At 46.1% G+C, this 27,057-nt stretch overlaps 1 protein-coding gene across 1 annotated transcript in view; it reads left to right on the top strand.

Moving 5' to 3' along the window:
- Positions 1-27,057, top strand: part of Tmc3 (transmembrane channel like 3) — a 40,705-nt gene extending 13,648 nt beyond the window's left edge. Inside the window, exons 8-22 of the mRNA XM_021231687.2 lie at positions 1,068-1,215; positions 1,957-2,000; positions 4,373-4,520; positions 5,740-5,849; positions 8,507-8,585; positions 9,715-9,963; positions 10,703-10,831; positions 11,548-11,615; positions 13,322-13,450; positions 15,925-16,035; positions 16,869-16,994; positions 17,726-17,804; positions 19,171-19,213; positions 20,797-21,052; positions 22,818-27,057. Of these exons, the coding sequence (XP_021087346.1) occupies positions 1,068-1,215; positions 1,957-2,000; positions 4,373-4,520; positions 5,740-5,849; positions 8,507-8,585; positions 9,715-9,963; positions 10,703-10,831; positions 11,548-11,615; positions 13,322-13,450; positions 15,925-16,035; positions 16,869-16,994; positions 17,726-17,804; positions 19,171-19,213; positions 20,797-21,052; positions 22,818-23,652 (2,554 nt within the window). The 3' untranslated portion in view covers positions 23,653-27,057. The remainder of the gene's footprint in view (positions 1-1,067; positions 1,216-1,956; positions 2,001-4,372; positions 4,521-5,739; positions 5,850-8,506; positions 8,586-9,714; positions 9,964-10,702; positions 10,832-11,547; positions 11,616-13,321; positions 13,451-15,924; positions 16,036-16,868; positions 16,995-17,725; positions 17,805-19,170; positions 19,214-20,796; positions 21,053-22,817) is intronic.

Here is a 27,057-nt window from a genome sequence, read left to right as displayed (position 1 = left end):
TCTAGGTGACTAGAAGTGGGAGAAAGCAAACAGCTCTCTTTGGTTCTGTGTTTATCTGTGACCAGGTGAGAAGTCATGCCATTGATGCCTCCTGTGTATCACTGAGAGGAGGTCTCAGGTATAAAGGAAAGCAAATAGGCTTGAGAATCCTGCAGCACCCCATTGTGAGCTCCACCAGCTTCACCCAGAGCCCTTTGCAAACATTGGCTCAAAAAGGCACCAGGCTACCAAGCTCCCTTTCAGGCTAATATTCTTTACTTCAGTGTAGAGCTGGAGAGAGAGAGAGAGAGAGAGAGAGAGAGAGAGAGAGAGAGAGAGAGAGAGAGAGAGAGAGATGACAAAGGATCCTCAGCGCATATCTTTGGTCTACTTTGTGATTTCACCCACTTGCCACCCTGCCACACACACACACACACACACACACACACACACACACACACGTTCAGTGTTCTGGCAGCAAAGTGCACATAGACGTGTTTAGGGTCAGGAACTACACAGAAAATACAATAAGCAAACCCACCACACTTGAAGAGGTATACAGCGACTTGCAAGGGCTCTTCAGATTACTGAAGGCCCTCCAGTTTAGCTCCTGGTAGCCTCAGGACCCCACCAGAGCAATTCCAATCCTTTACTAGGTGTTGCTCTTTAAAAGCAACTCAGAGCAGATTCGAGAGCAAGAAATGTAGCTGGGGAAGGAAGCCAATGCTTATTACTGGAGGTACGGTCTAAAAGGCAGAGAGGGATCTCCTGCCTTCGAATATCTAAGGAATGCCCTGGGCAGGAGGGATTCGGCAGTTTTGGGGGATCCCATGGGAGGAGTTACGGTAGGCAGAAGCTACAGGAACACAGCTGACCTCAGAGGGATGGTGACAACTTTACCATCACAGCGGCAGACATGAGATGTCCTGAGACAAGCATACCCCAATGGCTGCTGGCCGCCACAGTGCTAGTGGGACTGCCTATCGGATGGACTCATGAGATAATTACTATTGCATTTTCATGCTGGTGAAAGGCTGGGCTGAGGGTCCAGACCTGTGCCTGTGACCTGACTGGGGCCTCTCTTGCAGAATGGCTAAGAACTCCCGCACCAGCCTGGCCAGTGCCTCCAATGAAAACTACACCTTCTGCTGGCGGGTATTTTGTGCCTGGGATTACCTCATTGGGAACCCAGAGGCAGCAGAGAGCAAAACAGCTGCCATCGTGAACAGCATTAGGGTAAGTGAAGGCGGCATTGTGGAATCCAGACTGTCAAGACTGCAAAACAGTCTGCACCCTCTGCTGGCTGAGCCGGCACACTCCCTTTCCTCAGGGCCAGGGCAACAGGCCCAATGAGGTCAACGTGACCCAGAAATGCACGGCAAGAATCCATAGGGTGTGAGAGCAGAAGATCAAAATGACTCTTTTATTTGCGTATATTGTTTCATCTTAAAACTTTTGATTCGTGTATTTTTTATAAATTACACAATGGATTCTTAAAGCCTACAAATGAATAAATACTTCTACGTGATGTATACAAGCTTTTATCTTTAACTTAGGAATCAGTGTGATCAAAATCAGAGATCTGGGACAGCTGAATGTCATAGGCAACTAAAGGAAACCTTATTCTGAGGGGGAAATGTTCCCATGATCCAAAGTGTCACAACCTTCTCTCTCCATTCTTTTGCTTAACTGATTATTAGATAATTGATGTCTAATTCATTGCTGTCAATAGAAACTTACAGAAGAAAGTCATAGACATTGACGATAAGAATTAAGATAATAGATCAGAGTTTTGGGGAAGGGCTGGTTTTGTTGATGTTCTTGTTTTTCATTTTGCTTTTAGACCCAGGCTGGTCTCACACCGAAGGGCTTGGGATGACGGGGTGTGCCTCCATGCCCAGTTGGATGCATTATTCCTAGTGATTGTAACTGGTTATGAGGCTAAGCTTCTAATGCTGCATGTGTTTTTCTTTCCAGGAGGCCATACTGGAAGAGCAAGAAAAGAAAAAACACAAAAACATGTAAGTATTAATATGCCCATTCATTAATTTTTGCCTTATTTGGTACAAAGAGTTATCGAGTTATTTGTCTTATTTTCATAATTGGTAGGCAGCTCCTCCTTCCTCTTATCATTAGTCGCCTTAGTAATGCCACCTGCGGGAACCTCATTCCTTTTCCATGGCAGTCTTTAGGAGTGGTTTCTCCTTCTGTACCTCCTGCACCTCGACAGGGCGTCTGAAATCGACCAGTTTCCTGTTCTTTTACTTACGTAATAAAATGGCCATTTTTAGTAACAATTAGACATGTGAGTATCATTAGGATTTGTTTTATTTAGAAACAAATCTCTGAGTTCCTAAGGTACAAGGAGCATCCCATTCACAGCTGTAGCATTCTGAGAAGGCCTCCTGGGGGACAGGTATGTCTTGAGATCTATAAGCAGAGACCCAAGGGAATGGAATGGTGCTGCTATGAAGGAGCAATGGTCCTGTCCTCGTCAGGACAGACAGGTCCATCTGCCTCATGTCCTTGCTGACATCATAGTCCAGTTCAATTAAATGTGATGAGAACAGGGGTGATGCCAGAAAGAGCTATACACAAGCAGCTGAGAGAGGTGTGATCTAGTCACCCCCCCACCCCCGGCATAAACCCCGGTGACCCAGAGAGCTGACCCACAACCTTTTTGACCCACACTTCCTCTCCAGTGATTGGCAGGATAGATCCAGCAGGTCTCTCAGAGACCAGAGAAGAAGCCCAACACAGTCACCACAGTCTCTGAAAGCCATACCTCAGTTTGGATTAGCGTCCCTGGCAATAGGATGCAGAGTCTATGTCTTTATCATATCTAGTCAAGTGATTTAAATGACACCTGGAATTTGAAAAACATTGCCACTTTTAAGTTTATTCTAGATCTAAGAGGTCTTACTCAACAATTCATTACTGGTGAGCCAGTAGGGGGATTTCATGGGAGGAGTGATATAATTCTTGTGTGCCCTTACAAATCATCTTGGCTCTTTCTCTTTCTCCAGGCAGAGTTATGCAAGCTTATTCATACCTAGGCTAGCTAACCTAATGCTGCTCTGGGAAGTATTCACAGGGTCCTGATCCACACTCATGTACTGTCATCCGCAGCTAGGTACACTCTGGACAAGGGTACCTATGGAGTCACTCAGGAAATGGAATGAACACTTTTCTCTTGTATGCTGAGTAACTGGGAGCATTCCATTGCCCTGAGCAGGCCTCCAGCTGTGTCCAGCTGTGGCAGACTCTACCACTTCCCCAGCCTTCACTCCTGCTTGCTGAAATTATTTCCCAAGTCACCTCCCTGAAGACAAACCTTTGCCTGGAACTCTCGTTTCCTGCTGGTCCCCAAACAGGCAGAAGAAAAAGTTTTGGAAACAGACCAACCAGTCAGTTGCCCAGTCTCTACAAAGGGGGGAGGTGTTCTATATAAATTCTAGAATCACTGATGATTTATTAATCTTCTCACACTGTCAGAGGAAGTTTGACCAAACAAGGGAGGGGATATTATCAATTCCCATCTCATGGTAACTGAGTTGCTGTTTATGTGACACATATTGATGAATTATTTAGATGTGATGGGGGTCTACCCTGAGAGCTGTAAATATAGGGATGAAAAAGAGATTCTGAGATTCCATGTAACCCAGGGAAAAGATAACTAGTAACCAAGTAAACACATGCAGATGTCAGACTCATGGTGTGGAATGATGGGCGTGTCCACCAACTGTCATTTGAAAGACAGGAGGCCAGTCTCCCCTCTCCACCCCATTCCTCTTCTGCTGGAAGCTTTATGTGAATTCCTGTCTGCATCACAGGACTCTAATGTGTGTATGTGTGTGGGTGTATGTGAGTATATATTGGTTACTGTAGGTGTGAATACACACATGTAGATGCTGGGTGTCTTTCCTCAAGTCTGTCTTCCTTTGTGGTTTGAGACCTGAAACTCATTTGCCTCGGCTCTCTAGCTGATGAGCTTCAGGGATCAGCCTGTCACTGCCTCCCCAAAGCCAAGTGCTGTGGCTACAAGTACACTCCATCTTGCCTGGCATATTTTAAATGTGGGCTCTCAGAATCTGAACTCAGGTCCTCATGTTTGTGCGGCAGGCAATTCACAGCAGAGTCACCTCCTGACCCCTGTAGGACTCCAATTATAAGTGACAACCCTAGAACTGAGACCCACATACTTGGATCCTAAAACAAATGTTTGGTGGTTTCTTAGAAGCTCCAGGATACTGGATAGCTGTACTTACAACTCTGTTGATCTCTCAGAAAATGAGAAATTGGATGTGGAAGGAGCAGAGAGGACTCCAAGCAGGGAAAAGGCCCCTCTCCTGAAGTCCCATCACCAGCATCCTTGTGTTGCTACTCTTTTCAGGGCAGTGACTGTCTGCCTGAGAATCATTGCCAACATCCTGGTGCTCCTGTCACTGGCTGGGAGCATCTATCTCATCTACTTTGTGGTGGACCGGTCCCAGAAGCTGGAGCAGTCGAAGAAGGAGCTGACACTTTGGGAAAAGAATGAGGTACCCAGTGACTAGTGATTATATTATCAGGTTGCTCTTTAAGGAGGATGACAGCATTACCTTGTTTCTGCTTCTTTAGTGAATTAGACAGAAATATCTCTAAAAATGAGCATAGCCTGCTAGTTCTAGAGTAGAGGCCAGGACCTTCAGTTCCAGTAGCATGGAGTCCTGGTTAAATAACCAGGAAGATCTTCATTTTTAAGAACTCCTTCATGCGCTCACGCTGACCCTTATGGTTCAGTTTTGACTTCTGTTCCTTTGCATCCACACTTTCAGGCGTGGACCCCACGCACAGACCTGCATCAGTGACTACACTGACCTACCGTGTGTGCCTCAAATCCCACTAGCTGCCTCATCCAATACTTAGATAGTTTCCAGAACCAGCCACACCAAGTGTTTGGGCATTGAACAACCTACATCCCCACTTGTGCGACTATCTCCAAAAATTAAAAACTACCAAGGAGGAGATTAGGGAGAACTTCCAAATTTCTAATATCTGTTGTGACTGCTGTCCTGAATGTTTGGCCCAATTTACCTGCCAAGATTTAAAAGACAAAAATAACTCCAGACCACCTTTTGGATTATTCTGATAAAATAACAAGTAATTAGATGGGGATCCATCTGTGTCGCATGCGTCCGTTTCTTAGAAGCTGATATTACACCAGGTAGCCTTTCCCATGCCTCCTTATATTTTATACCAGTTATGTGAGTTAAGTAAAGTTTTACTTCCTTGCACACTTATAAAGTGGCAACTTTTAGAACATCTGTTCAGAAATGACTTCTCTAGTTAGCTCTAACATGTTTTGTACCAGCTTACATTCTCCTTTCTTTTGCCCTAAGTCCAGACAAACAAGAGCCAGGCATGGTTCTCCAGATAATTAATCCCCCGTGTGCAGAGGGATATTCAATTACATCTCTGCCTTCCCCTTTCTGATCGTAATAATCACAATTATTTCCATCCTCCATCCAAGGTCAGGAAGGTATAAATATAATGAATTAATGACTGGTGAACGTGACAGAAATGCTACAGAAGCCCAGATAGCATGCGTAAGCAACCTCATGGTGGAATGGTGGTAGTCTTCTGAAAAAGGATGACTCTCGGGGACTTAGGGAGGTTTCTAAACAGGAGCTCAGTGTCCCTGTGAATGTTAGGTGGCCATGTAGAAAACCAAATGTTGTTGAGAGAGTTGGAATTGAGAAACATATACTCTCTCCATAGGTGAGTGTGGTGGTCTCCCTTGTCACCATGCTAGCACCATCTGCCTTTGACCTCATCGCTGCCCTGGAGATGTACCACCCACGGACAACACTGCGTTTCCAGCTAGCAAGGTATAGCATCTTAGCTAGAAGAGCCCCAAGATGGCTCAGTCATCATCCACCCACAATAGGACTGGGGATCCCTACAGAGCTAAGGCAGGTTTCTCCTCAACACTTAATATAAGGCTTTCCTAGGGACATAGCTCAAGAAAAACTGGGGGCAACTGGAAAGGAAGGAGAGGAGTGGGGAAGGAGAGAACAGAGTGATGCAGGTAACACAGCTGGAATTATGGGTAATAAAGAAGAGGAAGCAGAGAAAGAAGAGGAGGGAACAGAGAGGAAGACAGGGGAAGTGGGCAGGGAAAGCAGACACAAAAGATCATCGAGCTGATGGGATGTGTGTCTGGATTTCCTCATTACTGAATTCCCTCTGTGGTTGGACTCTGAGTGGCAAAATGGACCCTCATTGTTTGCCAGACATAAGAGATAGACAGCCTGTTCTCTGCTAATAACTACCCAAGCACAGAGTTGTATAATGCTATGAGCTGTACCAAGGCAGCCAGTGGCTGCTACAGCAGATGTCAAAAGCAGATGTGGCCTGAGGCACAGCAGACTGTGTGTACAAGAGAACATCCCAAGACTGCCTCATCAAGAGTTAGAGCCACATTCGTGTCTAGCAAGGGCTGGCCTTCTGAAAGCCTGCTTTTCTTACCTGGAGTTTTTTCTTCTCCACTTAAATGCTGTATTAGTAAGCAGAGAGAATGGTATAGGAGGCATCACAGCCCTGGACACTTCCTCCCTACCGTGTCCTTCCTGGCTTCTCCATGCCATCTCCTGTGACACCTCATGACACTCTCCAAACCTCAGACCACTCTGAGAAGGATCCCTTCCACCCAGGAATCAGTAAATATCTTCTGAAAAAGACATGGCAGCCACAATATTTTATACTCTACCATCTATGTCTACATCCCTGTCCCAACTACAAGCTCTAAGGAAGAAGCATGAAAATAGCCACTGCTGATAGTGCAGACAAAGGGCTGGGCTATCCAACAGCACCTTATTCACTAAAATAGGTGAAAGCATTGTTTCACTTGAAGACTCCAGTTCCATGACTCCTGGAATCCCACTGCCACAAAGACAGAAGCCATCGCTAGAAAGATCAGGGAGCTGACCAAAAGCCCACAGCACGTGATACACCTGGGGCAAAGCTTGTGGGCCCGCTCACCCTGCTTTTTTTGTGTCCCACTCTGTACCTCTCCAGCCTGGATAAGAAGGACCTTTCCCAGTTCCTCCCTTGCCCACAGGCACTGAATCAATTCCATTATTGCATTTGGTGTAACAGCAATCCTATTACACAGATCGGCCTCGTTATTCATAATCAAAACTAGAGAAACAGAGCCACAGAGAGACATAACCTCAGACAAATGAGACATAATTTTGATAATAAAAGCAAGACCTATTATTTCAGTTCCATTCACTCACCAACAGACCATGATACCCTTCAACGAGATGTAGTGAGAGCCTGGCTCTGCCAAGAACTCGTCAGACCCTTCTTTCATCAGTACTCACCATGTACCATTTGAGGGGCCGTAGCCCACACAGGTTAAGGCAAATGCTGAGGTCATCCTGAGATGACCCCCTCCATGGTTTCAGAGGAAAAACAAGTGGCAAAGGTGTCTCCTTGAGAAGATGTCTACCTACACGTGACGTCACCTGAACCCCATAGAGATGAAAGAGGCCCATGCAGATGTGTGGGTCATTGCTTCCATGCAGAAGTAGTCTCCTTAAAATAAAACCATTTCCCTATCACTGGATTTGATTCCACATTTGTGCATTGCTGACCCAGGGAAGGATCTGCAGAGGGTGCTTTCCTTGCCCATCTTATTTCTTAGACAGGTTTCCATAAAACCCAAGGCTCCGTTGTATTTCCCAAATATTCTATTCTGGGAGAACAGACGTGGTGTCTCTAGTGATTGGCACAAACTTCAGCAAGCAGATTCCACTCTGTGGCAGCTGCTTGCAGGTGTGACTGTGATACTGTCCCTCTGTGCTGCTGTGGAGCCCAGCCTGTCTTTCTAAGGGTGGGTGCTGAGATCTGCCAGTGGCATGCTGGTCCTTCCAGCCTCATGGACTGAACAACTCTCAGCACTCCACCTTTCTGTTCTCTCATTCCTTGGACAGTGTAACATAGACTTACTGAGAACTGAGTGGAATGATGCCAGGTAATAAACTTACAGGCAAAAAAGCATGGGCCAGATGTTACATTACCCCACAGGACCCGTGTTCTTTCTGCTGTACTAGTGTTTCTAGCAGGCTGGTCCAGGGATGGCTACTGTGGGATTGCCTGGGAAAGATGTAGACCCCAAACCTCATCCTCACCTGCTCAAGTTAGATGATTTGAGTAGTCTGTGATTTGCTTTTTTTTACAATAGTGTGTGTGTGTGTGTGTGTGTGTGTGTGTGTGTGATTCATGTGATGTGCGTGGAGGTCAGAGGACAATTTGCAAGAGCCAGTTATCTGTTTCTACCATGTGGCTCCTGGAGATCAAAGTCAGAGGTCAGGCATGGCCACAAGTGTCTGTACCCACTGAGCCATCTCGCCTGCCCTATAAGATGTGCAGTAACCACTGTCTTATTTTCATGTCCATGATGGCATAGAACTCTAGAAGTTCCAGACTGCTGGTCCTGTGTGTGGTGATCTTGTTTCTCAAGATGTCTTGTGCTTTTCAGGGTCCTGGTACTGTATCTAGGAAATCTCTACAGCTTGATTATTGCTCTTCTGGACAAAGTGAACAGCATGAACATTGAGGTGAGTGTCCAGATGGAACAAAACCTACTGTCACTGCTGTCATAGCTATCTAGACTGTGCTGTACCTGCCATCACTGCTCAACTGACTAGTCTTCCTCTAACTACTGTCCAGATTGGATAGTCACCTGCTACCACTGCCTAGAAAAGATGTTCAGTCAACATCAAGGCCTATATTGAACAGTCTCCCTCCCATTACTGTCCAAACTGGACAGGCTCTTGTCATTGCTTCCCATACAGCATCCCCATGTCAGTGTCTTCATCATCTATGTCCCCTTTACTGCTTATATGTGTGTCTCATATAGCACATCTCAAACCATGCCGCTGTGGTCCTTTTAAGGTGTAGAAAGAAATTTAATTCACATTTCCCAGATTAAAAAATTAACAGAGCCTGGGATATGCTCTCTTACTTTCATGCCTCCATCAGGAAAGACTGTCAATGGCTCTTTCAAATAACCCCAGGAAGATGATCAGGCCGTAGGCCCATCCAGAGAGTGGAAAGAGAATAGTCTTCCCATATCAGATGGTCCAGAGTATGTTCCATCCAGTCCCAGCACCATAGAGCAAATTCAGCCTTCCAGGATACCCTGAGTAGAAGAGGAGGGAAGACAGGAGGAGGAGATTTCTGAAAGTCATTTACTCAAGTACATCACAAATTTCAGGGCATATGGGCCAAAGAAGCCGTGGAGAGCCGAGGATTTGGAGTCACATAGACCTCAGTCCTTACCTGCCACTTACTGGAGTTCTGTCTGGAGCATTAGTCTACCACTCACTGAATCCTTATGACTTTGATCTAAAATTCCCTTGAGATTGAGACGATGGGAATCTGTCACCAAGAACCATAGAACTATTTCTGATACTCATTGGGGAGCACTATTTCAGCTGGTGTCTTTTGAGTGTGGTAACCTCTAGTCAAATGGTAAGAGGGAAGGAAAGAGAGAAGAGAGGACAAGCAGTGAGAAAAAAGGAGTCTAGAGATGGAGAAAGACAGAGGAGGGGAAGAGAGAGAAGGAGACAGATGGAGAGAGAGAGAATAGTTACTCCAAAGCAGTGCCGTGGTCCTCTTCATTTGGATTCTTGCTCACAAACAGCCTTTCTTTCTTCCTTCCTTCTCTCCTTCCCCTCTCAACAGGAGGCGGCTGCCAAAAACATCACAAGCCATTGGGCAGATCCTTCCAACTTCTATGCCACCAGAGCAGTGCCTGAAGAAGGGCAATGGTCCACACCTGGGACAGGAGTGGAGCTCAGGAGAAACACCAGCACGTGGGACTTGGAAGACACAAGCATTCTGACTACGGCTATACCACACACCAAGGCCAACAAAACGGTGTCCTACATGCAGAGCCCACAAGGACAGTGCTGGGAGACATATGTTGGCCAGGTGTCTCCCTCTGCCCCTGGGGAAGTCCCTTCAACACCTCACCCTGGCAACTCTCTGGGGCATCGCTGTTCCCTTTTCATAGAAAAGGAACATGGAATCCAGTGATGTTTTATTTTCTTGTGTTCCTGGTCTCAGAATTAATCATAGTAATCAGAGAAAAGGTACTGTGGAGTAGTAACTAAGCAAGGTCCTTATAAGGTGCTGACCTCAACCTCGTAGGCAGAAATGAGGAAACTGAGGCCCACATTGTTAAGAACTTGTGTTTCAGACCGGGTGGGGGTGGTGCACACCTTTAGTCACAGCACTCAGGAGGCAGAGGCAGGCGGATCTCTGTGAGTTCAAGGCCAGTCTGGCCTACAGGACTAGTTCTAGGATAGCTAGGGTTACCCAGAGAACCCCTGTCTTGAAAGCAAAAAACAAAACAAAACAGAAAAAGAACTTGTGTTTCAGAACCTGACCTTAGGGTCTTCCCAAGTTTTGTGTAGTACAGGCTTTGCCTTGGATCTTGTGACCCAAACGCAAATGAACAGATACCCTCCAAACAGCCATGATGTAGTGGAAGCCCCTCCCTCTGCCAATGTGCTGTATAAACATGTGAAGGGAAAACATTATATAGCCTCTGGCTCTGACTCCGGGGAAGGGACAGAGACAGGGCAGACCCTGGAGGATGGTGAAGAAGACAGAGATGGGGAGGACTGGGGAGGCAGGGCATGGTGGTAGCAGGACCCATGTGTTGCAGGAGATGCTGAAGCTGTCTGTCATTGACATGCTCTTCACGGTGGCCAGCATCCTCCTCATAGACTTCTTCCGGGGACTTTTCGTTCGCTACCTAAGTGACTATTGGTGTTGGGACCTTGAAAGCAAGTTTGTAAGTGAAACACTGTGTGCTTTGGGAGGGTGCTAAAACTAAATCCACCTTTCGCTGTTGGCTTGTCTAGGAATCAGCCAGGCATGTGTTGTATGACTTTTTCTGCAAAGTTTACTTCCACTTATCTCAAATAGAGGAAACAGGCCCACCAAGTGATTCCATTCAAGTCTAACTTAGTGAACCTATGAGCTTCTTGGGGTTACTTACAAGGGCATGGGTGAAAGGTTACTTATAGGTCCATGGGTGACTCAGGCAGCTACTTCACCAAAATGCCCACTCCAGCTCGGGTGGTGACAGCAAAGCTTGCTGCACAATTTGCAGGCAGCTGCTCCGAAGACTCTTTTGTCTCCTTGTTAACTGCTTTTACAGCATGGGGGAGGGCATCCTGAGCCTTGAACACTTCCTGAGCCTCTGAGTCTTGACTTTCCTAAGGCTCCTGACCTTCCTCCTTCCGGGAGGCAATGCTTCAGCCCCAGGAAGCAGCTACATAAGAGCATGGCCCAGGTGGCACAGAGATACCATAGAGGGGATTCATGAGGAAAGAGGAGAGGGCACACATGCAAGGCTAGCCCTTTCCCCGGCTTCAAATTTCTCCATTTTCTGTGATCTCTGAGTATCTGTAAGAGCAAAGGAGTCTGTCCAAGTTGCCACAATGAGCCGCCGTGTACAAAGAACCTCATGACTTTGTTTTTAATGCAAAGGCTTTTCTCCAACAGCCTGAATATGGGGAATTCAAGATCGCTGAGAATGTGCTGCACCTGGTCTACAATCAAGGCATGATTTGGTAGGTCTCAAGCCTGCTTCCCAGCTTTGCCTGTGCCATCTGGGCTAAGGCTCGATGAGCCCAGGTGGACTATGAATGCACAGGGCCACGGGCACAATCAGGAAAGGGTATTGACAAGGGATACTTCTCAGGTGAGGTGATTTTACTAGTGACTTTCTGAGGATTTTATAGAAAAAATGACAGGGGGTGGTTCTTTTTTAAATCACTTCTGGTCACAGCCCCCAAAAACGTCTGCATAGGAAGCGTTGACTTCCTCAGCTGGGAGGGGGGCAATCCAAGAAGAAGGACTTCTTGCCAGGAAGGTGTCAGGAACTGTGTTACACTTGAACACTTAGAGCCAAACCCATCCTGGGCATTTCCCATCATTTCTTTCATGTAGACATGGGGGCCAGATGGAGGGCCATTCTTCTAGATGGAGGGCCATTCTTCTAGATGGAGGGCCATTCTTCTAGATGGAGGGCCATTCTTCTAGATGGAGGGCCATTCTTCTAGATGGAGGGCCATTCTTCTAGATGGAGGGCCATTCTTTAGATGGAGGGCTATTCTTCTAGATGGAGGACTAGTCTTCTGGATAGCTGGCACATCCTTGAGGGTGAGCAGGATCCTAGCAAGCCTCCAGCCAAGTGGATCCTGTTCCTAGGGGCACCAGAGCACAGGCAAGGGTCATTTTGCCATCCTTTCCTCCGTAGTATGTCTATGTGTGGGGGCCTCCAGTCTTACCTGTGGAACCATAAATGGCACTGTTGGTCCAAATACTATCAGGCAAAGAAAAAGAAGCTTGGCTATTCTAATCATTCAGAAAATGCAGCCTCCATCATCAGTCACAGAATGCACCGGGAATCCAGTAGTACAAATCTGGTGTTTGAAATATTTATTTAATATGCACATGCTGAGTTAATTTTTACTGCAACACTATCAAGTCACTGTAATCACTGAATGCAGTAGAAAATGAGGCGACAGAAACACAAGGAAGAATGCTGACATTTTTACTTTTAAACACTTCATTTTCCGGCCGCTGAGTCTGAATTCCATGGGGATCAGTCCAATTGCATATCCAATACAAATTGATTTTGAACTAAAACGGAGGTCATGGGTTTTATTGTGCATTTGGCATTTGTACTTTGGCTAGATGCCCCAGTTACTCCCAGTCTACTTATTTCGCTTTAAAAGTGTCCACATCGAGACATAGGGCCACTTAATTGTCAACATGTCTTTGATCAAAATTTTTTCCCAGATTTGCCTTCCTGATCTGTTAACTTTGGTCATCTCTCCTTTTTTCACAATTTCAGAAGAATAAATAAGCTAACATGTGCAAGGGTGATGACAGCAATGGCCATGAAAATTGGGGTGGGGGTGGGGGTGGTGTTTGACTTGTGTTGATCGGACTCAGTAACTTATTAACTTAGTTCTTGCCCCAGAGCTGCAAAGTGTAGAGTTTAGCCCTAGTTCTCCAATGCCTGCCTCTCCCCAGAGAAGGCCTTTCCTGTTGCTAAACTAGGAGAGACAAACACATCACCATTGCACCCTGCAGGGACTTATCATACCTCTGGAATGTGGAGACTGTGTCTCAGATCATTAGAGGGTTCTGCAGTTCTTGACATATAGAATGTAAATGCCCCAGCTCAGACCCTTGCTCCACCATGGGTGGGGCCTCTGGTATGCAGCCCTGAATGTGGACACACACAGACTACCTTCTGCCATTTCAGGATGGGGGCCTTCTTCTCTCCATGTCTACCAGCCTTCAATGTTCTCAAGCTCATTGGGCTGATGTACCTGAGGAGCTGGGCGGTGCTGACCTGCAATGTACCCCACCAGCAAGTGTTTCGAGCCTCCAGGTGGGTAGCAGTTGTGTCTGCCTTGTGCTGAGACCATGCATCCTCTGAGCAGGCCGCTTCACACTAGGGCCTCCTAGCACAGAGCCTCTCAAAGCCTACGGCTTCTTACTCAGCGCCTGTCATGAAGTCACTGCCTATGCCTCCACCTTGCAGTCAGCGGTCATCCCTTTGAAGCTCTTGGCACACTTTTTTTTAAGTTTTTACTGACATCTAACAAGCATTTGGAAAAAGTGCACAAGTTAGAAATGTCAGGCTTGAACTTTCACAGAACACAAAGGTAGGTGCAGCATCCACATGAAACATGAGTGATTCCCAGAGCACATCCCTTCTTCCCATCACCCGATCGCTACAGAACTAGTTGGGCCTGCCTGGTTTTGTGGTTTATGTAAAATGTGACACACACAGAATGTGCTCCTTTGTGTTCAGGCTTCTTCTCCTCCTTCTCCTTCTTCTTTTTCTCCTTCTCCTTCTTCTTTTTCTTCTTCCCCTTCTCCTCCCCCTTCTTCTTCTCCTTCCTCTTCCTCTTCCTCCTCTTCTTCTTTGTCCTCCTCCTCCCCCTTCCTCACTCAACATTGTATTTCCCCACTTCATGTCACTGACCAAAACACAGAAAACTGACTTCTGGTTTCTTTATCTGTTTTGTAGCTGCTTCCAGCTGCTGACTGTAATGGCCAACACCCTGAACAAAGTGTAATGCTGAGTATTAGGGCAGGCCCACATTCATTCTCATAGTTGGCTAAAAGTTTGAATTCTTCTGCAATCCTGACTATATCTATTCTTCCCTGCATTTCATTCTAGCCACATGGGTGAATTCATAACACATTTTAAATCTCATGATTAGACCTCAGTTACAGTAATTATCTGTATATCTGTCTTGTCTGTCAGTGACTATCAAGCTTTTTAACGTTACTTGGATATCAAACTACTTCCACTTTACCTGGTGACCAGTACACATTTATGCTTATGTTTGGATATATGTGCTTTTATATATTTACATGTAGCTATTTAGTCTCTACCTCCCAAAGACCCCACAAAGGCAACCTCATGTCAGCATGAGCTATAGCAGGTACAAGCATTAGCAGCTAGTTAACACACTCCATGCAGGACTTCCAGTTAAGTCTGTTTCATCAGAGAAAGAGAAAGATGGGGAAACAGACAGACAAGGTAGCTGAATATCACTAGACTGATAAACTATATGCAGGGCCTCACATACCAAATTGGTCCGAGTCACTGTTGGGGAAGCCAGGTCACTGAAGGCCCTGATACCAGCCTGGGACTATTCACTCTGAGCAGTAAGGGGCAGAGAAATAAACTGAGAGCAAATGTGATCCAAGTCAGATGGCTGAGGGTCAAGCCCTACTCCTGAGACCCAAGAGGCAAGCTCCGGGCTGGCAGCATGGGAGGAAGGCACGAAGTATCAGTGCTCTGAGCTACATGAGTCAGTCGATGAAAGAGAGCAACTGCAGATGAATTTAGGCTTAGCAAAGGCAACAGGGGAAATCAGTCTCCATGGACTGACTGACTGAAGAACCCTTTTTATTGATACACTAAAGGCCATTTAGCAAGTGAGTTCCCAAATACCATAATCTCTTATCTGAATGAGGAGTTATCTTAAGGAACTGTTTGTTACCTAAGCAAACACAGTCGTGATAAAAATTCCAGGTGTGCCAGGAAGGCCTTGTGGCTGAGGTTTGCTAAGGTTCCGAAATTTCCAAGACACAGCAATCACATAAATCTCAGATAGCAATCACTGATATTTACAAGAGATAATTCCAAGGCCATCACACCAGAATAAATGTCAGGTGCAATGGCCCCTGTTAATATTCCACTACAATTAAGTAAGTCCCCTGGTGGGTGGAGGGCAGTTCTAAGATTGCCTATGTGGAGCTAATGGATAGAAGCCATGGACACAGGGGTGGAGGCACTGCTTTCTCCATTTACAGCTTACAAGTACCCAGCCAGTGTTTGTAAAGTGAATTTGCTGGGCTGGAAGCCTTTTTCTGAAAGCCAGGTTCTAAGCTGTACAAGCCCCTCACATAAAGCACAGGCGTGTGTGGGGTGTGTGTGGGGGGGGTGCAAATGCCCACACTCAAGCACATGCTGGCCTGTGTATGTACACAAGTGCATGTGCACATGTGTGTGCATAGGAGTGGAGACCAGAGCTTGATATCAGGCATCTTTCTCAGTTACTCTCCACTTTATGTTTTGCTAGTCTGGCCAGACTGACTGGACAGTGAACCCCAGGCACTTCCCATCTCTGCCTCCTTAGTGCTGGGATTTCAAGCCTCCAGACTTCTTACAGAGGTGCTGGGGATCAAACTCAGGTCCTCACGCTTGTGTGGCAAGCACTGGACCAACTGGCCCTGCTAAGAGACCGGTTCCCTCTCCAGAGGCGCTGGCTGCTTCTTGGTGGGTTAGGATGAGCTCACTCAGACTCTGGGATGAGCGCTGCATGGTGTTTGGTCTTTCTGCAGATCCAACAACTTCTACCTGGCGATGCTCCTGTTTATGCTCTTTCTCTGCATGCTGCCAACTATCTTTGCTATCGTCCACTACAAGCCGTCTCTGAACTGTGGCCCCTTCAGGTAACACATGCAGAAAAAAGTAAATAAGTAAATAGATAACTGAAAATCATGTATTTTTAAGTAAGAGGGGGAAAAAAAACCTAGTATGGTCTGTCACATCTCTAGATCCTAGTATTTGGGAGGCTGGGGCTGGAGGATTGTCAATAGTTTAAGGTCAGGCTGAGATACAAAGTAAGACTCTGTCTCAAAACTGAAAACATGCATGCAAGTGATACACAGAATAGGTATTTATGTATTTAGGAATATATGTATATACATATGAGAAAATTAATGCAATAAGAAACCATGTGTTTTAAAGAGAGCAAGGAAGGGGTGTGTGATACAGTTTTAAGGGAAAAAAGAAAAAGAGGAAATGATGTAGTTATGCTTTAAGATCTCAAAAAATAAAAGGAGAGAGAGAGAGAGCAGCTAGCTCTATAGAAATCTACATGGCTGAAGCCAGAAGCTTTACTTGAAGACAGTCCATGTCAATTTTCAGTCTATGTTATCTCTCTGTAACCATATATAAATCCCAACTGCAGTCTCCACCAATGCCTAAGCCCGTTTTGACACACAAACCCTTGGAGGAGTCTTGATTTACTCGTTAAAAAGCCAGTACACTTGCAGTGTGATCAATGGCCCCAACTCCAGTCCTGCTGGGTAACTAGATGACTAGCTACTTCAAAGAACTTCTGGGGAACATTATATATCTTTGCCATTTGGAGATTTGCCTCCAGCTTTTATAGCTAGTTTTGGAGATCTGTCTCTAGACATCCAAACATTTTGTTATAAGTCTTGAATCATTCCCTAGCCAAAAGCAGTCAAATCTGGAGTTATCTTTTGCTTTCTCACAGTGGACAAGAGAAGATCTATGACATTGTGTCAGAGACAATAGAGAATGACTTCCCTGCATGGTTTCACGTTGTGGTTGGACACATCAGCAGCCCTGTGGTGATACTTCCTGCTGTACTGCTTCTCTTGTAAGTGCTAAACCTCCCAACCTCCAGGGGGCGCAACTCCTCCCAACCTTAAAGGGCCATGACTCCTCCCAGCCTCCAAAGGATGCCACACCCCTCACCCCTCAAGGACCGCTGTGTGGGTAGCCACACGATCACACTGCTGTCTAATAATTAAATAAAATTAGTCCATTCAGAAATCACTTACAGGAGCTGACGCTCTAAGCACGGACACTGAGCCACACTTCACAGTAGCACAAGCCACCGTGCCACAGAGAGACCGCTGCGTAGCTACTGCATAGCTACTCTAATCCACAGCATCTGGTGACCACTAAAATGGGGCCGAATGCTATTAGTACCAGTATAGTATTCTGCAGAAATGTAGATAATTTTGGAATGTCATAATTCAGCTGGGTAGCTTATGTTTATTAGTGCCTCCAGGGAGAAGTGAAACCAGTACTCATAGCTTGATTGGCTACAAAGCGCCTGCTGATCTTGGTGCCTTGTTGTCATTGCCAGGGAACAGGATTTGAAGGCAACAGGGATCAGCTATGGACAGGGAAAAGGGGGGAGGTGGCACTTTCCCAGTGGCCACATGCTGTGAGAAGGCAGATGCACTTTTGTTCAGGGGTCAGGGGTCAGCGGGTAGCTCACGTCTCACCTGGGAATCCACACTTCCACTACCACCTGAGCAGGACCTGAAAGCTAAAGAGCCAGTTGAAATCCGCTCACTATTCCATGTCCTTCCATGCCAGCATGCTCATCTACTACCTCCAGAGCATCGCAAGATCACTGAAGCTCAGCAGCCAGCAACTCAGGATGCAGATCCAAAACGTTAAGTATCATCTGAACTCAGCTCTCAACTGTGACAATGTCAACCCTGGCCATGTAACTGCCCCCTCTTTAGCAGGATACTGCAATGGAGCTCAAACTCTCATGTTATAGTGACACTTGACATACTGTGGCACAAAGTGGCTACCCCCAGAGTCCCCTCACATTACTTCTAAGAATACCCAGTGGCTGCTTGCATTTGCTGGGAGTGAGCCTGCTCACTTGAGCATTCTTTGCATGGCCATGCCAGGCTCCCAGTGTGCCAGGCACTTCTGCAGACTTTAACAGACTGGTGAGGAGCCACCCTTAACCTAACCTGGATCAACTCTGACCCTTGAGCTCCTAGGGCTGTTTGTAACCTAATACCCTCCTTCCTCTTTCTTATCCTTTAGATTTGGCTGGCATGAACTCCTTCCCGCCTGGGGTACACATCCTCTCCTAAAGTAAACAGATTGAGGCAGACACTCCCAACCCTTTCAAAATTGCTCTGCTATATCCCCTCCCTTAGGGTCAGGAGGAAGCCTGGGAAACACTCAGGGTACCAAATTCAAGGATGCTTTCTCTGGGTCCCACCGACCCTGCCTTTCGTAACACCAAGAGTCATCCTTTGTTAAGTGTGGCATCCCGGTCATCCTAGTTACCTCCTTTGTCTTTACCGTCATTGAAAAACAACTCCCTTTTCACTAAGGAAAGAAAAACAACTGCTTCCATAAATTCAAATTTATGGAAAGGGGTAACAGACTAGCTTTGTGAAATGTCAAGTTAGAAATCCATTCACAGTTATTTGCAGGGCATTTTGCCCATGGGTATCTCCCTAGTGGCTGATCTGTGTTTTCTTTGTGACTCAAGTCATTTCAGGCAGGGTCTAATCTAAAGATCTGAATTGCTTCAAGACCTGAAAGTGTCTGCTTGTCAACATGAGGCCATTAGTGGAAGATTCTACACCATGAAAATGTTTTGTGCACAAAATTACCAAAAATAATGTTCTATAAAATCACCTCTGGGTCACATGTACTCAGTACAGGTGAAACAAATGAATGTCATTTGAGACTTGTATCTTATCCCTAAGATAACCAGAATAGGTCCTAACTCCTTCAGCTCCTCTGCCTGCCTGGGCAGAATGTAACACCCATGAGTTAGCTGTCTTTAGAGGAAACCCATCAACTGTAAAGTCTTGGATCCTCCATGTTTGCATTTACTCACTCAAATAACAGGTCCAGTCTCTATGACCCAAGCCTCCTGTCCTCATTGGTGTTACCATGCCCAAGGTTTGAATAATAGCATAAAAGTCTTTTTCTCTCTCCCCCAAATAAAATGCTAACTGCCTCCTCTCAAACCAGAAGCATACTGATTATCATTCCCATTTCAGGCAAGATCTGAAGATAAGAAAAAGGTTGCTCAAATGGTAGAGGGTAAGTGAATCTTAAAATACAAATGTTTATTCTCTAAACAGATTGGGCATTTTAAGAAAGGGCAGAAGGCCCACCACTTGTGAAGATTCCTCATAACTAGTGCTGGGTTCTCACAAGTCACTGATCACACTAAAGTAAGACCAGGCCATCTACAGCTCTAGGCCCTTGATTTAGTCATGCCTAGGCCTGTAACCAACCCCCAAATCTCTGTAAACAGAAAGGGGCTTTAAAACAGGAGAGAAAACTCAATATGGCAAGGTGGAAAATGCTCAAGAATCTGCTTGTCTGATCATGTGGTATAGTCCTCTCAGGCACCCATGTGTTCCCATGGAAGCCCACATCCCAGGCCTCTGCCCCAGCTCCCATGTTCCTAAGTTTTGTCTTCTCTGACTTAGCCTTACCTAGTGATGCCAGCCACGCAGGTTCAGCCACTGAAGCAGATTCCAGAGTAAAGACCAAAAGTCAGAGACTCTCCAAGGCCATACCTTCTTTCCCCCAGTTCTCCAAACTCAGACCCTTCATGAAGAAGAGACAGCTATGGCCCGAGAGGAAGGAAAGCGTGAGAACAAGATTTGGTGTGGCTGGGCTAGATTCAGGGATGGGGGGGGGGGCAGGTGCAGCTCAAAACCGAGGCAGTGACTCTGCTCCTTAAGGTCATTAGCGAAGTGCACTGAGATCCAGGATGCTCAGTTGGTATCACTGGGCTGGCACAGCCCCCACTACCTGCCAGAGCATGGAAGAGAACGGGGCTCAAATGTGGCCATGGCCCAGTTCCTGTCACTATTTTAAGGCGAGCTATCTGAAGGAGAGCGCTTCTCCTCCAGGAGACTCAAGCCTAAGGGTCACATTTCATGCAGAGGAGTCACCAGGTGACAATTTCACACACAGAAGGTGACTGTGGCTTGTGCTATAAAATCCATAGTAACTGTGAGGAATGACTTGCCAATTAAGAATGTTGTTTAATCTAGCCAGAGCCTCCCGAAGTAGGGTCCACAGAGATTTTCTCAAAAAGCCTGCCTTGCCTGAGGAGTATGAGATTGTACCCTTGTAGTTTCTGGCTTCCCTGGGTTCCTCCATTCCTTGCTTAAGCTGCCAGGATGCCATGTTTCAAATAACTGGATGTGTGTTGCCATGGTTCTACCATGTTTGTGGGTGCTGCTAATGACTGTAGACTTTAGTTATAAAAGTCCTGCAGCTAAATCAGCTTTGTGTCAGTCATCTTTCAGTCATGATAATGAACACCTGGCATCACTTTCTTATAAAGACAGAAAAGTCTATTTTGGCTCCCAGGTTCGAGGTTCCAATCTGTGCTCCCTTGGCCCCATTGCTTAGGGAGGGAGCACACCACCTTGCTAGACAAGCAAACCTCACAGTCAGAAGCAGAACAGGTTCCCACAATCCCCTTATAGCACATGCCCCCTGTGACCAGAGTACTGTCCACCAGGCCCTAATCTCAAAGGCTCCACCTCCCCCCAAGAGGGCCAGTTTAGGAACCAGGTCTTAGCCTGAGGGTCTTGTGAGGGATTTAAGACTCAAAGCATAGCAAACCTGGACCTGTAATCTGTTCTTCCCTCTGCCCACAGCTCGAATCCAGACTCATGAAGAAAGCACCAAGAGGCTTCTAAAGGATGGTGACCTCATCAGCCAGCTGTCCTCAGCATACATGGCAACAACCCAAAACAATGGCACCATGGTCAACTTTGACTCTCTGAGTACCAAGAGCCTCAGGATGGAGCCAGTCACAAGGTCCCTGCCCCAGAGTCCTGGGAAAGTGTCCAGGGGCCCCTGCTCTCCTCTTCCTGGTGGATCTAGATCAAGGCCAGAGCAGGACACCAGTAGGTGAGGGTGAATGCTGGCCCAGAAGGAAGAAAGCAGGCTTCTTGATTGTGATGCCAGTGTCAGACCAAAAGAGCTATCAGGAGGCCGGGGTGGTTGAATTCCAGATCTGACAGGAGGAGTCAGAAGTCAGGGACTGCTGGGACACAGAGGATGCAGGAAATGGGCAAGAAAATGGGGGGGGGTCAAGATTTTTCAAACCTTAATCACTTAATCTGTAAGAAAATCTTTCTCACAGCCTAGCATACATATTTCTGCAGCCTATGAAAATAAGATGTCTTTATAACAATTCATGTCCCAAGACAGGATTTGGGGGTGTGGCATCAGAAGGCACAGTAGCCTGAGGAGTTCCCCAGGAGCTTTGATGACCCAATTCAGGCCAAACTGGGATCCGTTGCTTCCACCCAGGGAGGAATCTCTGGACTAACCAGCTTATGAAGCAGAGTTGAGGTTAATAATGGCATTAAATTCAGGCTTAAGCAGGAGGGCTAAATGAAAGAAAGCTACACTCTGAAGGAAAACTAAGATGCAGGGGAGGGCATGGGGGTGGGCTCTTCAAGGAGAGACACGGCTTATTGTTTTTGTTTTATTGTTGTTGTTTGTTGCAGTAGGGGTTGAAGTTGCTCTGTGCAGAGGGTCATTATGAAATTTAAATGAGATTCCTAAGGAGTACCTGGCAGGATTGCAATTTATAAGGTTAAAATTTGTAGCTCTCAGGGACATTGGAAGTCGGGATATTGTCTCTGGAAACAAAGAGGGCAGTCTTATTTGAGGTTCTCAGGCCTTGTTTGGAGAAAGGAATGACTGCCCAAAGTCATGTACATTCAGGCCTTAATCCTGTCTCCTTAGCACGCATAAAATATCTCTGTATGAGAGGAATATGAACCCTGTGTCCCAACCCTCACAGCCAGTGTTGAGTGTGCTGGATTCCAGCTTCTCGGCATCCTGGGGTGATGAGCTCCTTCCTCTCTCCCCAAGTCCGATAGCTTCCCCGTCTTTCTATCCAGCCTCATTACATCTTGGGTCCCAGAATAGCTGTATTAGTGGTAAAGGGTCACTGCTTTTTGTGAGACTAATCAAGTTATTAGCAAGATCTTCAGTGCATATGGGCTAACTGCTTCAGACAAGAAGGCAGAAGAGCCCAGCTTCCTTTAGCATTTGGATAGCACCCAGAAGAATGAGGGGGCAGAGCTCTGCTGACCCAAAGTCATAGTCAAAATTATCTTCATCATTTGTAGCACAGTGGACACCATGGAGATGAATATAATTTGCTTTTTCCTTTCTGCAAGTGATCATAGAACTTGATGTTTTGTTTTAAGCAAGTTGTCTTCATATCATTGTAGTACTTTAACAAGTAGTATGGGGACATAAATCCTTCTAGGGAGGTCCCTGGGGGTGGGATCAAACCACAGCCACTAGTCCTTGGAGCAGGTATAGCTCTCCCAAGTGGACACTTAAGGGAGTGCCTGGGAAGCTGGAGTGACAGTTTAGCCACTATAGCAGCATTCCTAATGTGCACTCCACAAACACTGGTCCCATGAAATGCTCCTAACACAGCCAGTGCTCTGTAATAGGATATTATTAATGAGGCATGCCTTGCCATGAGCCCCCAAGGAGACTGGCATCCCTTATTGTATCAGGGTTCTAAGATGTCCAATGTGGTCCCACTCACTGATTGTATCCACAGATCACCAACAGATGCTTTGGTATTCCTGGAGATGTGAAGAGAAACAGAGGCCATAGCTACCTAACCACTTCTGTCTTACAGGTATCCACATGGACCGTGTGCCAGCACAGGCAACCTCCATAAGAACAAATCCTGCACATCTGTGACACAGACACAGCCCCTCAAGGGTGTTCGCTCAGAGCCTCTTTCCCGAAAAGACTTTCAGCCAATCAGACCTCATTTCTGTGGTCCTGGGGTCTCTGCCCTGACGATACATGGCCACAGACCCCGTGCTCCCAGACACTATGTTGTAAATGAACATAACTGTCACAAAAAGGCCCACCCGACTTTCTGGCCAGAAAGACATTTCAAGATAGATGCTTTAGGTGACATTGTAGAGCTGTATCCCAGGAATGTGCAGCAGTACATGTCCTGGGCCCCTCAACAGCCTTGCTCACCACAGCTGAGTGAAGAGGAGGAGGAGGAGACACTGAGGACAGATTTGGTTCGTTGGGCAATCCCCTCTGGCTCCCTGACAGACCTTCATTTTTACACTGGTAACAGACCAGAAAGTGATGCCAGAGACCCTGAGTACCAACGAAGAGTGTACTACAGATCTGGGGATAACAGTTTTGAGGGCCAGCTTGAGAGGCCTTCATTTGTACATAAAAAGCTACGAGCCAGGAATGCCCAGCACTCGCAGCATCCTCTGAAGCCCAGAGTCAAAGCCAAGTTGGAGCCATCCTTCACAGAATCTGATTCTGTGTCAGCAGCATCCAGCAGTGACCAGCAGAACAGCAGCAATGACCAGTACCTGCAGGTCATGTCCAGTCAGGGCAGATTCCTGAGGTCTGCCAGCCAGCTAGGCAGGAGGAAGGCCAAACCCAGGCAGGCGCTCCCCATGGATCTAAATGAACTAATTTGTTCAAATGTCTAGACTTCTTTCAATGCCTGTTCCTAAAGGCTGGACCTCTTTGGAAGTATCGGGAGCACACAGCCCCACCCTTTCTGGAAGAGAGCCCGGTTCTGGGTGTTTTAGAGATCTGTGGAACTTCTTTGGGTGACACTGTCTGAGGTTCTGAGACCGTGGGACTATACCTTGCTATTCACAGCAATGGTGTGTGAGTGGCCATTCCTGGTGTTTCCTTATGTCTAGCACACATCACCACATCAGGCTGTCCTTTCAAGAAAACATCCGGCCTTGATTCCATTCAGGGTGGCTTGCCATACTCACCAGCAAGCTAGGCCTCTCACCAGGACTGCACAGACCAACCCTAACACTTGTTTATCTTCAGTGATATGAGGGAGTGCTTTGCACTGTGCTCTTCCAACATACAGGTAGTGACACTATGTAGTGAGCATCAGAACTCAGATGGCCATCCTTGACGTGTCCACTGTATTTAGTTGATGAGGACAATCAGTTTAGTGGTGGCCAGAACAGTACACTGCAAGTTTATCTAACTCTGTATTAGTTAGTCAGGACACAGAGTAGACAGGATTGCAAATTCACACCTGGGGTTCCTTGACTCTTTTCACTGAGAAGAATGGGGATTGAGACTCAGTACCATGCTCAGCTGAAACCAAGGCTCAAACATCCCCAAGAACACTTGTCATCTAACCTCTCTGTTCTGTTCCTGCTTGTTGACTTGTTTTCTCCCACTCCCAGTAGACTTCCTTCAGGTAAGTGGTGAAGATTTCACAGCTACAGAGATGCACAGCTTCCAGCCTCCACCGGAGCTGCATTCCCTACTTCCCCTTGTTCCCTGGAGCCTCTGACTGGCCTTGTGCAGGGCTTGGCAGCAATGTGTGCTCCATCCCACAGTAACCAGCTGTGTGCCCTGACTCCTAATTCCATGTCACATTTCAGAAGCTCTGACTTTTAACATTTCTGTCTCCTCTAGTATATTCTGAGTGTCTCTGGAACAAAAATGGCACCATGGTTCTACATTCCCAGTAACTGACACACAATAAGAGCACAGCTCTCAATCAGATTAGCCATGGGGACTCTCCACAAGTGGGATTTCTCTGAAAACAGAGAGCATCACATTGATAATCCAAAGCACTGTAAACCATGGGCATATACAAAGTCTGGAGCAAGGGAAAGGTTCCACCAGCAAATGGAGCTTGCGTGAGCTGTTTCAGCCAATTCTCCTTGTCAATAAGATCAACAACAAGGTTGGCACCAGCCCAAGGTCAGAGGGGTGTTCTTGAAGAGGTACAATCTGTACAAAATTGTGGTGCCCTTATGTGTCAGGTTGTGGTCTGGCCCAATTTTGTGATCATTTTCTGTTGTTGGGCATATGTGCAATCCTCACTTCACAACCCCCACACTTCATTTACTTACATGTCAGTGCTCAACACAAGCAACCCCATCTTGATTTTTGTGATTTTTCACCCCACAACAATAAACAGAGTGGCTTAATAGGATTCCACTAAACATCACACAGTTTCCATGGCTTAGGAGCACAGGTACGACTGGCTGGGTCCTCTCCTCCAGGCAACAGCTGAAGCATCAGCAAGTATTGACATCTCATCAAAGGTCCCAGGTCATCTTCCAGTCACATAGAATTCTTGATCAAATGTCCAGTCCTTGAGGTTCTAGAGGCTTCCTGCATGTCTCTGCTGCTCAACACTCTACAGAGCATGGCTGGTAGATCTTTATTGGCAGCTTAGTATGGCTATTTGGCTTCCAGTCCCTTTTGGCAGGGATAAATGGGCCTTCTTTTAATAAGTGGCTTGAGTAGGCCAGGGCCACCCAGGAAACCCTGTCTTCTGATTCCTAGAAGTTGGCTTGTGAAGAATATTAATCACAGCACTAAAATCACTTCACCTTTACTTCATATCATAAGCCAGCCATGGGGTGAAAGTTAATACTATTCAGGACATCCCACAAGTCATCCATCCCATAGAGGCAGGGATCTTGGAGATCTGCACACATGCTTAATACTTAGCCAGATGTGAATGGGTGAATAGACCATATTGATAACTGAATCACATGTGGCAAGGCCACTGGATTAGAGGCCAAGATAACTCCCAGTTCTAACCAGGAAAGTTTGTAAAAATGTTGCTTCATTTGCAAAGTCCACACTGATAATCCCCCTTACTAAACTCATGAGGAGTGCACAGGTTTTCAAATGGTATGCCATGTTGGTTCTAGGAGGTGATGGTCTAGACTTAGTGTTCTACAGTGCCTGGCTTGTCAGAGGTACCCACATCAGTGACACAGTGAGGAGGCCTCCTATCCCAGGTTCTGAGGTTAGGACTGAAGCCTAAAGTTTCCTGGGACATGGAATTAGGTTAGGAAAGCCAGACCTACCTCCAGATATCTGCAGGAGCAGCAACCTGTGTGACGAGCATATCCTGGAACATTCCAAGAAAACAGCCATCTACCCCATACCCAGGGCTGAAGTGTGAGTTCGGAGCATGTTTATGTATATGGCACCTTGTTTTGGGTGATTCCCACTTGGAGAAATTTAGGACACCGAACAATACGAAACAGAGGGTGATGAGCATCCCTATTCCCTTGTGAGGGTCAACAACGGTTTGTATCTTGTTTCCATGGAGCCATTTAGCTCTTAATAATAAAGAAAACCCTATAGTGCTGGATTTGAAAGACTGAGACTGATACAGGAGGACTTAACCAGAAGGTCAAGGTCAACCTGAGCTACATAGTGTTAGGCTAGCGTGAGCAGCAAAAGAATATTAAGGAGAGAGGGAGAAAGGGAAAGAGAGAGATCATCAAATTATTCTCTAGCCCCCATACTAGAAGTTCTTCCTTTCATATTATCATGAACTCAGTGTATACACATTCAATAGATCGTTGTATTTATGGACACTGATACTGTATGTATGAATATGTGTGTATGTGTGTGTATGTATATATAAATATATATAACAGAAGCAATACCTATGTCTTAAGTCAATGCCATTACTGTATTTGTATTTTGAAATCTATTATAGAAATATGTACAGATGAAACTCCCTATGACAGCTGTTTAGTATTTCATTATTAGGATGAACTACATAATGTCTCTTCCTTTTCTACACGAAGGGTATTGAAATAATTTCCATATATTCCCTATTAAAAAGTTGTACTATATTTCTTTTGTATGTTTTCTTTGAAGTTATTAGTCCTATAGAGAAAATTTTGAGCTTGCTGGAGACAATCATATCAGGCTTTCCCAGTTTCCTCTGTATTATTCTTTGCAAGCCCAGATGTTGCATCCTCCTGCCTTGGCAGATGACTGGAATAACTTTCCTTACAATCTGACCGAGCTTAATTTTGCCGCAGTGTGTAATTTCTGTCAATCTGATGAAAATGTAATAAATCAAGTGGCTTTAA

The sequence above is a fragment of the Mesocricetus auratus genome, unplaced genomic scaffold (assembly GCF_017639785.1).
Source record: "Mesocricetus auratus isolate SY011 unplaced genomic scaffold, BCM_Maur_2.0 Super-Scaffold_4256, whole genome shotgun sequence".
Lineage (NCBI taxonomy): Eukaryota > Metazoa > Chordata > Mammalia > Rodentia > Cricetidae > Mesocricetus > Mesocricetus auratus.
The sequence above is the reverse complement of the archived record's forward strand: the minus strand, read 5'-3'. Positions and strand labels throughout refer to the sequence as shown.